At 41.2% G+C, this 14976-nt stretch overlaps 1 protein-coding gene across 2 annotated transcripts in view; it reads left to right on the forward strand.

Moving 5' to 3' along the window:
* The window catches only part of NEK2 (NIMA related kinase 2), a 36459-nt gene that overhangs the window by 7670 nt on the left and 13813 nt on the right, over positions 1–14976 (forward strand). The window contains exon 1 of one of the 2 annotated variants that reach the window (XM_087775482.1): positions 14106–14184. The exons of the other annotated variant lie outside the window; for it this stretch is intronic. Coding sequence (XP_087631608.1) covers positions 14119–14184 — 66 coding nt within the window. The 5' untranslated portion in view covers positions 14106–14118. Of the gene's footprint in view, positions 1–14105; positions 14185–14976 lie in introns of those variants that run through there. 2 annotated transcript variants of the gene reach the window in all.

Below are 14976 nucleotides of genomic sequence, written 5' to 3' on the forward strand. Positions count from 1 at the left end.
GTGAGCTCACCACTGAAGACAAGGTTATGGGACAAGTACTTAGTATTCACCTTTATGGGGTTTGGCTGCCCATTCAGCAGCAATGAAATGCTCTACCCTGCCCTCTTTTGAACTGTTCCTTGCTAGGAGACCCATAGTACTTGTATTACAATGTGTCTCTTCCTGCCTTTTACTCTTTTCTGATATAAGCACCTTACTTCTAGCTTGTTCTTTCCAAAAATCTGAAGAAAAATAATTACTTGACTGAAGCAGCTAATTTGAATGTAAGAGATAGGAAGCAGCTTTGTAGAAATAATTATGTACAAGTTTACAGTGGTTTAGTTAAACTGGCTCAAGCATGTGCAAGCACACTTATTTTGCTCTCAGACATAGCTTCCACGGTTTCTCGTAAGTCTCCAAACGCCCTGGTTGTGTTTTTGTAAGCAGTACCTTGAACTGGTGCTGCTGTGCAGCCCTGCGTGTAGGCCAGTTTCTCCCTTTTCTCTCCTACGTGTGTTACTGCAGAAGTAACACCCCGAGTTAAGAATTATTATAATGGTAAAATAGCCTGCTCTGGCAAATTGTGTCAAGCTTTGAAAACAGATTAGCATAACCAAACAGAGATGATCTGGTTCTTACTTGTCGGGAGAACAAGAACAGTGTCTTAAGAAAACCAGGTCACCTGCTCCTTGGACCTGTTTTCATGGGGGTGTCTGGCCGTATCTCTGATGCAGTGTGTTAACAGGAACACTGATCCCTCTCAGCGTATGCCCCCATCTTTGTTGACTAATGCACAGTAATAGAAACTGTGGGTGAAGCATCGTTATGTAATTGTGCTTGCCTTGCAGACGTTGAACCTCCCATGACATAACAGATCCTGTATTAAAGACAGAAGCAGCTTTATCCCAAGTGTTACTGCTGATGTGAACAGACCTAAACATGAGCAGATGCACTGCTGCTACATGCAATGTTATGCCACTATGCCATTAAGAATTTTCAATTTAAAAAACATACATTGTTTAATATGTTCATAGAGAAAAAACAGATCTTTGGGTTCTGAAAATTTTGTAGTTTAACATCTGTGGTGTTATAAAGTCAGTATTAGGTAATTGTAAGATGTACATTAAGCAACATATTTTGACCTTGACTACTCAGACCTCAATTATTCAACCCTTCCGGTTATTATAAAAGGGGTCAGGTCCTCTGATGTCTACTAATTAAAATTAAGAATGAAAATGTTCCAAATTTGTCTGAAACCTCAAAACATATTTAGTATACCAGCAGAGAGAAAGAGATTAAAAACTTGGGAAGGGGGGAGGGAGAAGAAAAGGAAGGGCCCAATTCATCAGAATGCTATCAATTTTGACGCTGAAATGTTGGAGGTCATTTCAATATTTTAAACAACACATGAAGCCTTGTGGTCAGTCCACTGGCCTGGCATTGGAAGAGGCTTGGAAGCCATGCCCCTCTGGCCTACCAAGTGATGCTGCCTCCCCGTGCTTTTGCGTTCTGCACTGAATAACACGGACAAGAACCTTATGCCCCCCAGACCAAAACTAGCTGTTTTCTGCCAACACAATATGCTGAATTAGCTTGTGGAGGGATCAAACAAACACCAGATTCTGTGATTCTGTCTAAAGTGAAACTACAGAGGCTAGGTAACAGGTCAGGGTTTCCCATTGGATGTGACCAATACAACGTTCACCTCAGAAACACGGGACTAACATCCCCATTTCAAGTGAGGTTTCAACTGGGGTCCTGCACCTTGCGGTATGTCTTCTAGGCTTCCTCTTTCCTTGTTGCATGTCCCATGCAACCACAAACTGTGTTCTCAGATCTTCTAGACACTGATACCTTATTTTCACTCAAAATTACGGGTTATCTTACTTTGATTATCACTCCAGTACACCAGTACTATTCAATCAATGAATATTAGAGGACATTGCTGTTTTTTACAAGTAGTTGAATCACAGACAGCTAAAGCAGCAATCTTCATCTGAATTTTTCATTTAAAAAATGAAACCTTTCATGGAGCTGACTAAGCTGTCTGTGTGAGCCAACAGGCGACAGGATTGATTGATTTCACAGGGACTGTGCAGAATTTAGTGATCTGTACCACTGAGAAGCACAGAGCAAATAGTCATGCTGTTACTGAAGTTACTGAATTAAAGCTGTCAGTTTAGAGCAGTGCAGGCCAGCACATCTTAAGCAGAAGAATTCAGAGCCAATTCTCATTAATTAGGAGTCACATAATAACTATATGGTATGTTTTTCCATTGAAGACATTAGGAAAGGCCTATTGGGAAATGTATTTTACTAGACTAACTAATAAAAGATACTGTCTCTTCCTACAATCTTGCTCGAGTCATATCCGTGTAGTTGCAACGATCTATAGAAAGTTAAGAATGCATTTTTAGATTCTTTGACACAATATATAGCAGCAAAGCAAGCATCAAGCTTCCAGGAAGTGTGCTGCAGGGTATGTCTAAGCTGAACATGTAAGGAAGTGATTGAAAGGCAATTACTTATAGACACACTAATGTAAGAGGAATAAGAAATTATAGTGGTTTGTACCCCCAAAAGTTCACGATAAAAGTCTAACATCCATTGAAATTGTACCCTTGCTCCTTTGTTTCTGAGGTGTCTCTGGTCACATCCAACTGAACACACTAACATATCACTTAACCTCCATAAACAACATTTGTACATTGACTGACATTAATTGAGATAACGAATGTCTTTACTGCTATGGCACTTTCACAGTAACACTGCTCCCTTTTGGCGTACATAGAGCTGTAGGCCTTCTTGGGTCTCCCTGTTAGCTTAGGTAAAAGCATACTCAGAAAAAAACCTGAACTTACCCACGACCTTCCGGTAAGTGCTACCATTGTAAGCACAAATGCACTACACTATAATTCTCCTAAAGAGTAAGATGTATTAAAATAACTATTTGGACTGTCTGCAGTTAGCCAGGCCAAAGAACAGGCTGCTTCTTGTACTTTTACCTACACTTTTTTTATCAGCCTGTGACTTAATGGAAAACTGATCTTAAGACCGAAAGGCTAGATTCAGTTGTAACAAAGGACAGCTCTGAAATTAGGCTCAATACTTTATATTTTCAAGGCATTAGAAATGTAGTTTATCCATATATGACATTTTTCATTATGAAATTTATAGACAAAATTATGTTCTCCATCCACTCCATCATATTGGCAATTTGCAGTAAAATATGCTGTAGGAATGTTGGATTATCTCAAAGCCAAAAGGTTTTAAAATCTAGAATGATTACATTAAGATATGAGATTATTAAATGCTTATCTAGGACATGAAAAAGGATTCAGCCCTGTCATGACAACATAGGGAAATTATCTCTAAAACAGGAAAATGCCTTTAGAGTATCGTATTGCATTTTATTGCCATAAAACAGAAGGTTGTCTGGGAGTCTTGATGTTGCATTTCCATCCCACACATTAGGGATGGGAAAAACATCCCCAGTTTCCTAAGGAGAGATGATTTTTGTGGTTGATCCATCTGTTGTTACCCTGCCCCACAGCTTTCAGGCCTATTGGCCATACTCAGCTGCATTTAAATCATGTAGAAATAAGTCTCAAATGTGATCCTAAGAGGGTTTTTTACTGAAAAATTGATAGCTACATGGAGGGCAGACTCCCCAGCTTAATGACCCCCATGAGAAAAAAGTAGACAGAATACAGGCATTTTATATAACCTGGTCAGCTGGCCAATCTCTGGATGGCTGCACAGGAACTGCAGCGTGTGCTGTCTATGCCCAGCGGGCATTTCAGGGGAACATGCAGCAGAGCTACTGTTACGGGGTGGGCAGGAGAATTTAGGAGACAAAGAACTCAAATCTGCAGGGATCCAACATTCGTTGGCTCTGTTCCTCATAGAACAGCTTGAGAGGATTTATCTTCTATATTTCTTTGAGGAATAATTCCTGGCTTGTGCAATAAATTACTACAGGATAATGTATGAGAATATTAATAATGAAAGCATCTTGCTCTTCTATGCTGCAACCCATCAAAAGATCAAAATCTCGATCACTACCTGTCTCCTGTGAAGTTGGCAGCTGTGCTCATTTCATTCTAGAAAAACAGAAGTGATGCAGAGCCACTGTGTCTGACTTGCTCATGGCTGTGCAGGAAAACCAACAGGGAGGGTTTCAGTAAAAACAAGCGTCACCATTTTTAACAGCAGCGTGTGGATAACTGACGTTCCTGTTGTCCTTGTTTAAAGGAAAGGAAGGACTTATTTAAAACTGGAGCTAGATGACTGCATTCGGGTTGTACCCTGCTGAAATAATTGCTACCTGGAAGTGGCAAGTATGTTGCTTGTTAGACCAACTAGGTGATTCTGTTACTCTTGTAGAAGCTACACTTATAAAAGCCCCCTGAAATCACCTTGTTTCCTGAAGCTTTTCAAGTATCATACTTAAACTGATTTTTACAGATGATGTTTTTTTTATTATAGCTACTGTGATACAGGGCTAGTTACTAAAATAAGCCTACACTAGCTATTCAGAGTGAAGTCAGAGATGAGGCACCTATTGACTTGAATAGAGCTGAGACTTCATATTAATACATTGCATTAAGTTCTTATTTTACAAATTCAGCTGTTAAGATGTAAAAAGTTAAGGAAATGTCTTTCATCAGCTGGACAGGAACTTGCCCATGCTGCGTGTAAAAATATTAATAGCCCTAAAATGTTGGCTGAGCTAACAGGAGGCTATCAAAGCAATGCGTTAGGAGCAAACTGGACTGAGCCCTATTCTCCCCAGCCCTCTTGCCTGCCTCTCCCTTGCTTGTAATGCCTGTCCTCGCACATCTGGGCATTCTTGCCACGTTTGGGTTTCTTCAGTGGTCAGCTCCAGCATCAGCCTTTAGCTTGGCTCTCCACCGGCAGGTCAGAAAGTCATTACATACGGCAGGCTGGGATCAAGGAGAAGCCATGTCTGAGAGACTGGCAGTGAGCCTAGAGCAGCTCTGGGCTATGCTTTCTGTGGGTGTTTGTAGAAGAGTGGGTGGAATGCATCTCTCTGCTAGGTAGGAGTGTCTGGCATGGCAGGAGCCAAGCTCACACAAGGTAGGTTGAAATCAGTTTGGGTTTTTTGTTTTGTTTTGTTTTATTTTATTTTTATTTTAGAAAGGGGAATAGAAGAGAAACGGAAGTGAGGATGTTTAGAAAGGAATTGCAAAATGGTTTTCGTCACCTTAGGCCATTCATTATTTCAGGACTTTGCCCTCATTCTCAGGGTTGCAAGACCTAAATTACTGTGTATACATTAATAAATCAAATCATTGTAGATAGGGAGAGGATCCACTGATCCTGTGTAGGGATTTTAGCCAGTGATGTCTTGTCTTATGACTACATTGGCCTCAACACTATTCATTCTGCATGGATACCAGTGTTAGAAAGAAAGGAATTGTGCATATTTTAAATTTAACCTGTACTGTTTTTCTTAGCTATGTACACAGAATGCATCTTTTCATCTCCAGTTTGTTTTGGGCATTCATAGTGGAAAATTAGCCAGAAAGAAAATAAAAAGTTTTCCTGTTTCCTGACGGGAACAGCCTTAGATGTCCTATGATTTGAGCAAGGTGTTGGGCCACAGGATCTCCAAAAATCCCTTCCAACCAAAATTAGTCTATGATTCTACACCGGTCTCCTGTTTAGAAGAAATTGCCACTTCCCGTGGACCTGTGTGTGTTATACACTTTGTAGCCACATGATGAGTGTTTTCTATCTCCAAGCTAGAGCTGCAGTTTTGTGGGACTTTAGGGCTCTGGTACCCACAGAGGCTGTCAAGTCCAAAGTTGCTGCTCTGGCTGCCTAGACAGCAGTGTGTATGAGTGTGCACTGTCTATGGGGTTGTCTGCTGTTCAGAGATTCCTTGTAACACCAAAACTTGTGGGTGGGGGGGTGAAATGAGGACAGGATGACAATGTCCATAGCAGAAATACCTCACAGTAATAGTTGTCATTTCCATTACTGTCAAATTAATTCTGAATTGTTGCCCATCATACACTGTTTAGCTTGAGGGAAGTGAAGTGGTGGCTTTGATTCCGTGGCAGGAATGAGCGTAGTTCAGCCCTCTGAGGAGCCTCGCAGAGTGGCAAAGGAAATGTCAAATATCATTTGGTCAAAGAGTATTTTTAAAGTCCTCTGAGGAACAGTCCTTGCTCTATACACTTTATCTCCACTACATACATAGAACAGAGAAACAGAAGGAGCTTTTTATTTAGGAAGTATCAGCTTTCAGACACAGCTGGGGACACTGAGAGCTGAGGCTACATTTGGACTGAGACTTGAGTTTTACAGACAAAATCTGCACCTTCAAGCAGCTATACTTTGATTTGAGAGCAGAAATGAGCAGTAGATGGGACAACAGACTGAAATTCAGTATTAGCAGGCTCAATTTCAGTAATTAACTTGTCATGTGACACTAGGCAAGTCCACTAGGCACTATCAACACTCCTTCTCTAATCCAGCAAAGTGAGAATCTCAGTGCAGCAGACCTTCTAGTCCAAACTAACTATCTCAGTATTTAAAATCTTAGACAAAATCTAGGCATGTGGTTAGGCACTCTGATAAATGAGATTGCATTTCAATGAGTGTTAAGTATCTCAGTAAATGAAAGAACATCTATTTAGACACCTAGCTAGAATCAAAATCCCCAAAGAGGTTTGTTTCTACCTTTGTAGAGTACATATTATGTCTACAGAAAGGGAAAGACGATCATATGCTGAAAACAAGGGAAACTGATCCCTCTGTGGACCTTAATCAGTTTTTCCCTAGATGCCTCTCTATCGAGTTGCTGGTTCATTCAAGTTTTTTCTTCCCTCACTTGAAGATCTACATGAGCTCTTCTTGGATCTTCCAGCTTACCAAATTGAAATTTGGTGGAAACATATTGAAGGAGAAACTGGGAAAGTGCAGCGCAAGTTCTGTCTCTAAGAGCCAGTCAGAGGTCTTGAGAAATAAGTTAATGGCGCTGAATGAGTTTAATGTGATGGTCTTGTCTAGAAAGCACTATGGAGCTGAGTGCTACCAGACCTGTACGTCAATACCAGAACTATCTTAGATGTATGGTGCGTGAGATAATGATTAGGGCTTCTGGTCTATGGTGCTACTGGTCTACTGTAGTGAGAGAATTAAATGTTTAAGAGAGTCATATTATAGAGTCGTATACTTGGGGTGATTACACAAAATTTGGATTATTCTCTGGGGTCAAGCAATTGTTACTGTTGCTTAAGGCTTCATAGATTAATGGTCATCCTCCATCTTGCAAAGTGACCTTAAAATTGCAGTCAAAAAGGAACTTAGAAATTATGATGACAGTCTGCACTAATTACTCTGTGTGCAAGTAGGTACAAGTAGTTTGCTACATATGCATTCTATATGCCTGGCTAAAAACAATGCAAGACTCTCAGCAGGAGCTGGTGAGAAAACAGCTAAGAGGAGTCCAGGTGCAACTGGTAGGGTCACCTCAAGGAGAGAGCAACCCCTGTAATTCCTGGCACTGAGTTTAGAGTCTACAGATTTTGCCTTCTCCCTTGCTTTCTTCCCTGGGCTCATAATGGTGGCTGTGTGGCTCCCTGTGGCCAGAGGGAGAATCACTTTTTCTGTGGTGAGCAACTCTGGTGAAGATTTTATTTGTGGGGTCACTTTGACATAATTCTAGGAGGTGGCATTGTAATTTCTGGCTGTTAAATGCTTCAGTCTATTGCATATAAAGCTTTGGAGCATGACTAATTAATATAATAATCACCTCTAGCAGAGAACACATTAACTGCCTGAACTCTCAGGACTTAGAATATCAGAGAGAACAAGTTGGAAGACGCTGAGAAGTTGAATTAACAGATTCTCAGGATGGCAGCCAGTCAGGGACTTCATGCACTCATGTGTGGTAAGGGATGAGCTCCATGCCCCCGGGGACCCAGGCAAAGCTGCTGTCTTCTCTGGGATTACACCATGTGGGTACTTCCCTGAGGACAAGAAGGGAATGCGCTCCGGAGCACTCCGCAGCCCTGTATTTATTCAAACTAATATTCTGTGAATCAAATGATCTAATTAACTAAACACGCATTTGACCACAAAAATGTTATGTTATTTTTAGCTAACATTGCAAACCTACATCAGGGTTGCTTCTTTTTCTCACTGAAGTCTGCATCTGTTTTCTACACAATTCCCCTATTTTTCTGATTTAAATCATCAGTAACCTGTGTGGCTGTTCTTGAAATTTGATCCTCAGAGCCTGTTATGTCTCTTCATCCTTTTTAATGATGAGATAAGCTTCTAACAGAAAGACAGACAGAAGTAATCAGGTTCTTTGAAACAAGTTGTAACCAACAATACAGGTACAAGTAAAGTTTTCTTTCTGTTTTCAAGTAGAAAAAGAGGGGACAATTACAGATCAATGTGATCCACAAAATTACATTCCAATTTGGATTTTTATGACAGGCTTCAGACTAAGCTTGAGATGACACTGAAATCACCAAAATGGAAACAAATAAAAAGGTCTCTGATTCTGAGCTTCAGCCCCTCCAAAACTGAATGAGGTACCATAGAAATCAGATTTCACATTCAGAGGAAGTCTCAGTGGCCTTAAGTATTTCTTTGTTGCATACCACAATAATTGTTATCATCTTAATTTTGCAGACTTGGGGACTGTGGACTGCCTGAGGTGTCAGCAGCCACTGCTCTAAACTGTTTCTTATATACTGTAGCCACTAACAATATATCGCCCTACTGTGTAATATCACTGCAACATTTTGTCCCATTCTCAGTTTCCAGAAGGATGATAGCAATCTGGAAGAAAAAAACATGATCAAAGGCTGCACAGATGGTTCTGTAACAGCTGATAGGTAGCTGCAGTTCTTAATGAGTATTTTGGAGGTGACAGACAGCAAGGGCAAAGAAGAATTACCGCCAGCATTTAAAGGGACTCTGCCAGGCCACAGACTAATCCTGATGAAAGCAATGCTTCAGAAACTTTCCCAGCACTGAGATTTCTTAAATGGGAATAAATTCCCCCAAAGACAGGGACATCTCTTTCTCCTCCTTTTTTTTTAAGACAATTTAAAACCATGCTGTGCAGTAGCTTTCAGAAAATGTGAGCCTAGGAATAGAAATCTCTTAAGTGTCTTGCACAAGCTATTTGCTGTGTGCTGCTATAAACAATTACAGAATTACCTTCTGTTACAACGTGGTATGCATAGTGTCTTGTAGGAAAGAGCTTGGGTTGTAACAATAACCACAGTTCCTATCAAGTTGACTTTTGACAGAGTACCAGTCATATACCGCCCCAAAGTGCAGAAGAGGCTTTCTGTGGAGGCTGTTTGACACAGCAGGTAGATCTTCAGGGTCCTTTAAGAAAGGCCTTGATAGGCACCATGAGGCCAAATCCATCAGCTGGTGACTCTGTCGAGCTGAGCTGGAGTGCTCCTGGGTCCAGGCCCAGTCAGTCAGTCTGGGACTGCAGGACGTCAGCGTGCTCGGCAGCTGAGAATGGTGCCCGAGGCGTTGTGACATGCGCGGCAGGAGCTCAGGAGCCTGTGGCTACCCGAAGTCCTCCGGGAAGAGTGTTACAGGTCTGAGCCTGCAGATTGCACCTCTTTGCTACGCTACCACATATAAAAGCTCGGCCACACAACCCGCCCATTTACTGCTGCAATGCATGTCAACAGCAGCAGGAGGCAGGCTATGTACTGCCTAGACAGGCTAACCAGCCAGACTATCCCAAATTATTGGATGTACGATCAGACAGTTGTCATGAAAGATGAGCATGGTTTCAGTCTTGGGTATGTGTCAAAAAAATGAAGTTTGTGTAACTTCAACACGAGAACCCAAGGCTTGATTAGCAGCAGTTGGGGAGACATTCTCTTGGACCTTGACATATCCAAGACTATGGCCTTCCCCATAAGCCCAGCAGCAGGTTGACAAGGTGACTATCGGATTCGAAGGACAAGAGGTTTCCGAACACAAAGGCATCCTTAAAGAATGAAAGGTGTACTGTTGCTCTAACAGCAGAGGTTTTTTAGGCAATTGGGCCTTTCAGCAGCCTGGGGGGTGCCACCCACTAGAAGATATCTAGGCAGCCAACATCACATCTTTTACACAGAAGATGTTTCACCAGCTTGGAGGCTTTCATGATGGGCCTTGGGGTCTTTCAGGTAGGCAAGTGATTCCACCAACTTTCATCTGTCTTGGGAGGAGATGGAGCAGTTCCTCCCCAAAAACAATCTCTGAACTCCAAGACAACCTTAAGGCCTTTACCGAGCGATGGGCTCAGGAGTGAGAGTGGAGCGCTAGCAAACCACTTTTCATGTTTCCCAGTCATCCTTAGCAGTGGGATATGACAACCGGATTCTGAGATAGTGCTTTCAAACATTAAGCAACGAGTGACAAGGACTGGAGTTGGTTTAGGATGCCGTCTTAGGAGCTGGTCCTAGCTCCAAATTTCACAGAGTCCTTCCTGATGCATTTAGCTTCTTTAGACAGTTCTGCTCTTTTTATAGGTGCCCTTGCTCTGAGGGCCCACTCCATGCACAGACAATTGAAGCATAGCCATCTGCCAACTGTATTAAATATGTCCCTAGTAGCTGTTTCACTTAAGCACTCTGAGCAGCCTCTAATTACTGATGGTGTAGTCCAGCCTTTCCAGGAAAGCCTGACAATAGATATTTTTGTTTGGCTATAAAATTACCGTGTGCTGCAGTGCCATTTTTTTTTCCCCTGTGGTCTGTCACAGGGCTGAGGGCAAATAATCCTACTGAACAGGTAGTCCCCCAGAAAGTGAGTAGAGATCTTTCATGCAGCAGGTTCTCCCTCTGGTCCCAGATATTTCCAGGTAGCTTTTGACATTTTCTATTGTTGGATTTGCTGAGTGCCAAGATAACTCTCCTCTGAACACGACAGGAACAGCCTCATTGACCTGAAAAACCATGACCTGTTTCTTCTCTTCCACTTGGAAGATTAACCTTGAACTTCTGATGCCTGCTACCAGCAGCTAAGTCTCACTGTTTGGCAAGTTGTGGTGGGTAGCATGAGTCACAGTGCTGTGACCTTAGTGCTGAGCCTGCTTGATGCCTGTGGCTATATAGAAACCGCAAAAGTGCTCCCATCTGTGACTATAGGTGTCCTTAGCTGGCTCACTGAAGCATTCTGAGCCTGATTTCTCAGCCCTAGCCTCACACCTCTTCTGTGCAGTGAACTTAATGTATGTCTGGGCAACACATCAGTGTGGGCTCTGAGAGGGTAAATCAGGCTGTTGCTACAGGATGGCATTCAGGATCACGGGTGAAGTACAGAAAAGTCAACTATGCTGTGAGTGTTGGAGAATCCCACATTAAAGGACTGTGCTGGTTTTAAGAAACAGCCCGACTGACTCCCACGGAAGGCAACCAAATTTTTGGTTGCACAAGAAATATATATACTTTTGTTTTGAAGTGCTCCTTCTCAAGATACTTCTATATAAATAAAATCTGAAGAATGGGACAAGATTTCATAACCATATTGGCTGTATCAGTCCTGCAATAGCTGGCTTCCTGTTTTCTCCAATTAACCTGAATGTATTATGTCTGTCTTTTCCATAATGAGTTCCACTCAGAACTTGGTGCTCCCTAGGCAAGACTCCATATTAATGTCATTAAGCCTCTTCCTGGAAGCCTCCTACAGTAATAAGGCTTAAAAATTGTGAGGAAAAAAGTAAGGTGGCCACCTTGCTCTTTAAAGACTTATGTCTAACCACTATATTTGTTGATTGTTTCAAATGAGGACAGCTGAAAATATTTAAACATATTTGAGCATGAAAGCAAAATTTGTTAAACTGTATCTGTCAGGTGCCAAATGTTCTACAGGCATCTAAAATAGATGGGCCCTGACTTAGCCAAAGGATATGCTGAGGCAGTGAGTTCTTTAAAGGGTTGTATTCAGACACATTATTTCCCTTCTGTTATTTCCACTGATGACAGTGGGCCTCCTCTACAAGCCTCACTGCCCACCTCTTGCTTGCTCATGAAGTTTAAGCCAGAAGGAAACATGCTCTCTTCTGGTCTAACTCTCTGACTAGAAGATTTCACCTTGCTATTATGGATAGAACTTAACAATCTGTATATGGTTAAAGTTTATCTTTCAAAAAGAAACACTGTCCTGATTTGTAAACATAAAAAATCAGAGAATCTCCACTCACCTTAGTTGTCTGTTCCTAAGGTTACTTGCTCTCTCAGCTAAAAATCTGTGCCTTTTCCTCTAATTTGTCTGACTTCATCTTCCGGAAATCAGTTCATGTTATGCCTTTCTCCATTAGTCTAAGGAGCTTGTAAGTACCAGGCATTTTCTCCACATGAAAGCACTCATTCAGTATAATCACCTTACTGTAATATAAGTAGGACTGGATTTCAGTTTTGTTTCAGAATAATACATGACATTAAAAAAACATGTAGTTCAGTAGGCAGGGGAGCTAACGAAGTTTGTTTTCTTGTGGATTTGTATGTCATAGTTAGATTCTCTGGTGTCTCAAGAGCACACATTAGTCAAAGGTTTTGCCAGCAGTGAACCCATCCATCAGCATCGGCATCCATGTGGATTCTCTGGTCTAATAATGTAGCTGAGCACTTCAGGATGTTTCTTCCCTCTCTGCTGTTCTTGGAACTTGTAAGAGGGGAAGGGATATAGAGACTGATAGAAATACATAGGTGATATGATCAGTTAAGTTCCATTTCCATAGGGAACCAGACAAAAAATCAGTTCTATGCAAAGTAAACACTGGCTTTTAAACCTTTCAGGGGAAAATGCCACTCCAGATGGTTGCATCTGAACTGTCCTGTTTTTTAAATCTTTTTATGGTATTGTCATTGGGAAACCCACATAGAAGGATCCCCACTAAGGCAATGAGTGCTACAGTTGCTCCAAAATTCAGATCTTTCCTGTTGAAAATCAGGCAGCCAGTTTCTTGTAATTTGAGCTTAGGGACACCAGGGAGTTCTGTACCATATGGTACCAGAATATTTGTCTTCTGCCAAAAATTTCTGTCTCCCCATCCTCTGCTCCAACCACATGGCCTTTTTTCCTTCACAGTCAATTACATCAGATATAACTGATATTTTTGGCACAGGAATTTATTCATCTCCTCAAAGCAAAGGATTGTTATGAGGTTTCTGCGTGTTTCTACGTGGGGCTACAGTATGTCATGTACTTGTACTGTCAAGAGTCCCAACAGTGACAGGTGCCACCTGTTAAAACGCTGCTACAACTGTTTATGGATCTTACTTCATGGAAAATACTGCCTCTAACCCATCTATCTAATGCACTTGTAACCTTTAACATTACAAAATCTGAAGGCGTATTATGGGCGGTGCCCAAATAAGACTAGGCATTGTAATTTGAGATCAGTATGGTTCGCAAACCGGTTCCTTCGGTACCTGCTACAAAAAAATACCTGAAGCAGGTATTCCATTTGTAATAGATAACTAAAGTTTTCTCTTGTCCATTTGCTACTAAATAAGCAAAATGTAGGACTGATGAGGACTAAACTCTGTCTTTGTCTAAATAAAATAGGAACAGGGGTGGCACTGTGTCTCTGCTGGCAGCCGGTTTTAAAAATTTGGTCAGTGAGTGCATGCTTCAGCCAAAGGAAGTGTGGTGTGAATGAAGCTGGAGAGGGCTTGGCTGTCCTCCAAGCTTAAAAGCTGAGTTATCAAGACTTTGCAGAAGCTGTTGTGTCATTAAAGAGTGCCCCAAAGTATATTGAAGCCTTCCATTTGAAGGCTCTGCTGCCTGTATGTCCAGGCATGATGGCTTGTAAGGCAGGAGGTATTTGGTAGCAACTGCACACGGTCTTACTGCCTTACTGCCTTACTACCGTCTGAGTGTACAGAAAGGTACTGGATTCAGAGTAAGCCTGAGCTGCATGACATTTTGCAGGTGTGATGACCTGGGAGAGCACGTGGAAGAGATTTTGCAATCATTATTAGTGATTTTACTTTAATGTTTAGTGTGATTTCTGTGCATTTTTCTCCTACAGGAGAAACAAGGCAAACGTATTATTCTTATATGGGTCTATAGGCATGGCGGATTAAAGAAATAATGACTGGGCTGGTAATGAAAATATCTGTGACAATAATGGTGCATGTAGATCTGGTGATGGCTGTACTTGAAAACGTTTCTCCCAATATATCTGAAGGGACTGTAAGTACAAATAAATTCACAGAAAAACATTTGAGACTGACCGTTCCACAATAAGAAACCCTAATATTGTTGCATGTTAAAAAATTAGGCAGCTCAAGTCAGCAAAATATTTGCTTATTGTATCACTTAAAGCATTTTGGGAGGTACCAGCTATAAACTTTAATCTGGAAGGTAAGTATACTACTTCCCTTTCAAAAGAGGAGAAATTGAGGCATAGATCCTAGTCTACTTTCCTAGGAATGAGTTAGTAAGCGAGCCCAGAGCAGAAATCACAGATTGTCGTACTAGAGTTCTTGCTTAGAGACAATTCCAATTCTTCAGATTTTCATGAATTTAGGATTCAGGGTTACTCAGGAATTTCACTTTTAAAGTTCTATGCACCTCAATAAATCTGTCTCTTGATAAGTTTAAATAGTGGTCTTAAAGATCAGTTCAAGCACTTTCTGTTCTTAAGGTAAAGGAATACTATTTTGAAAATTAGCATATATACGAAGACATATATAATAGATAGGGCTGTTAGTTTCATTTCAAGAAACAGAGCTAAGTAATTATATACTTTCAAAATGTCCAGCCATGTGTTGTATTTAAATATTCCTTTACAGAATATAAGGAATGGGTAAAGCAAATCTGGAGTTAGCAGAATTAATATGCTCCCTTCTCTGAATGCAAAACCGTGTCTTTTCTACTCTCCTCAGTCTCCTTCTCATTAATTCCCATGCTGTCAGCTTTTTGGTTTTTTCAGTGCTTCATGTAAAAACTTAACCTGCTGCTGAATTTATTTCATGTGGGTTT

Source organism: Nipponia nippon, unplaced genomic scaffold (assembly GCF_047370975.1).
Source record: "Nipponia nippon isolate SJK-2023a ecotype South Korea unplaced genomic scaffold, ASM4737097v1 scaffold_4, whole genome shotgun sequence".
Taxonomy (NCBI): domain Eukaryota; kingdom Metazoa; phylum Chordata; class Aves; order Pelecaniformes; family Threskiornithidae; genus Nipponia; species Nipponia nippon.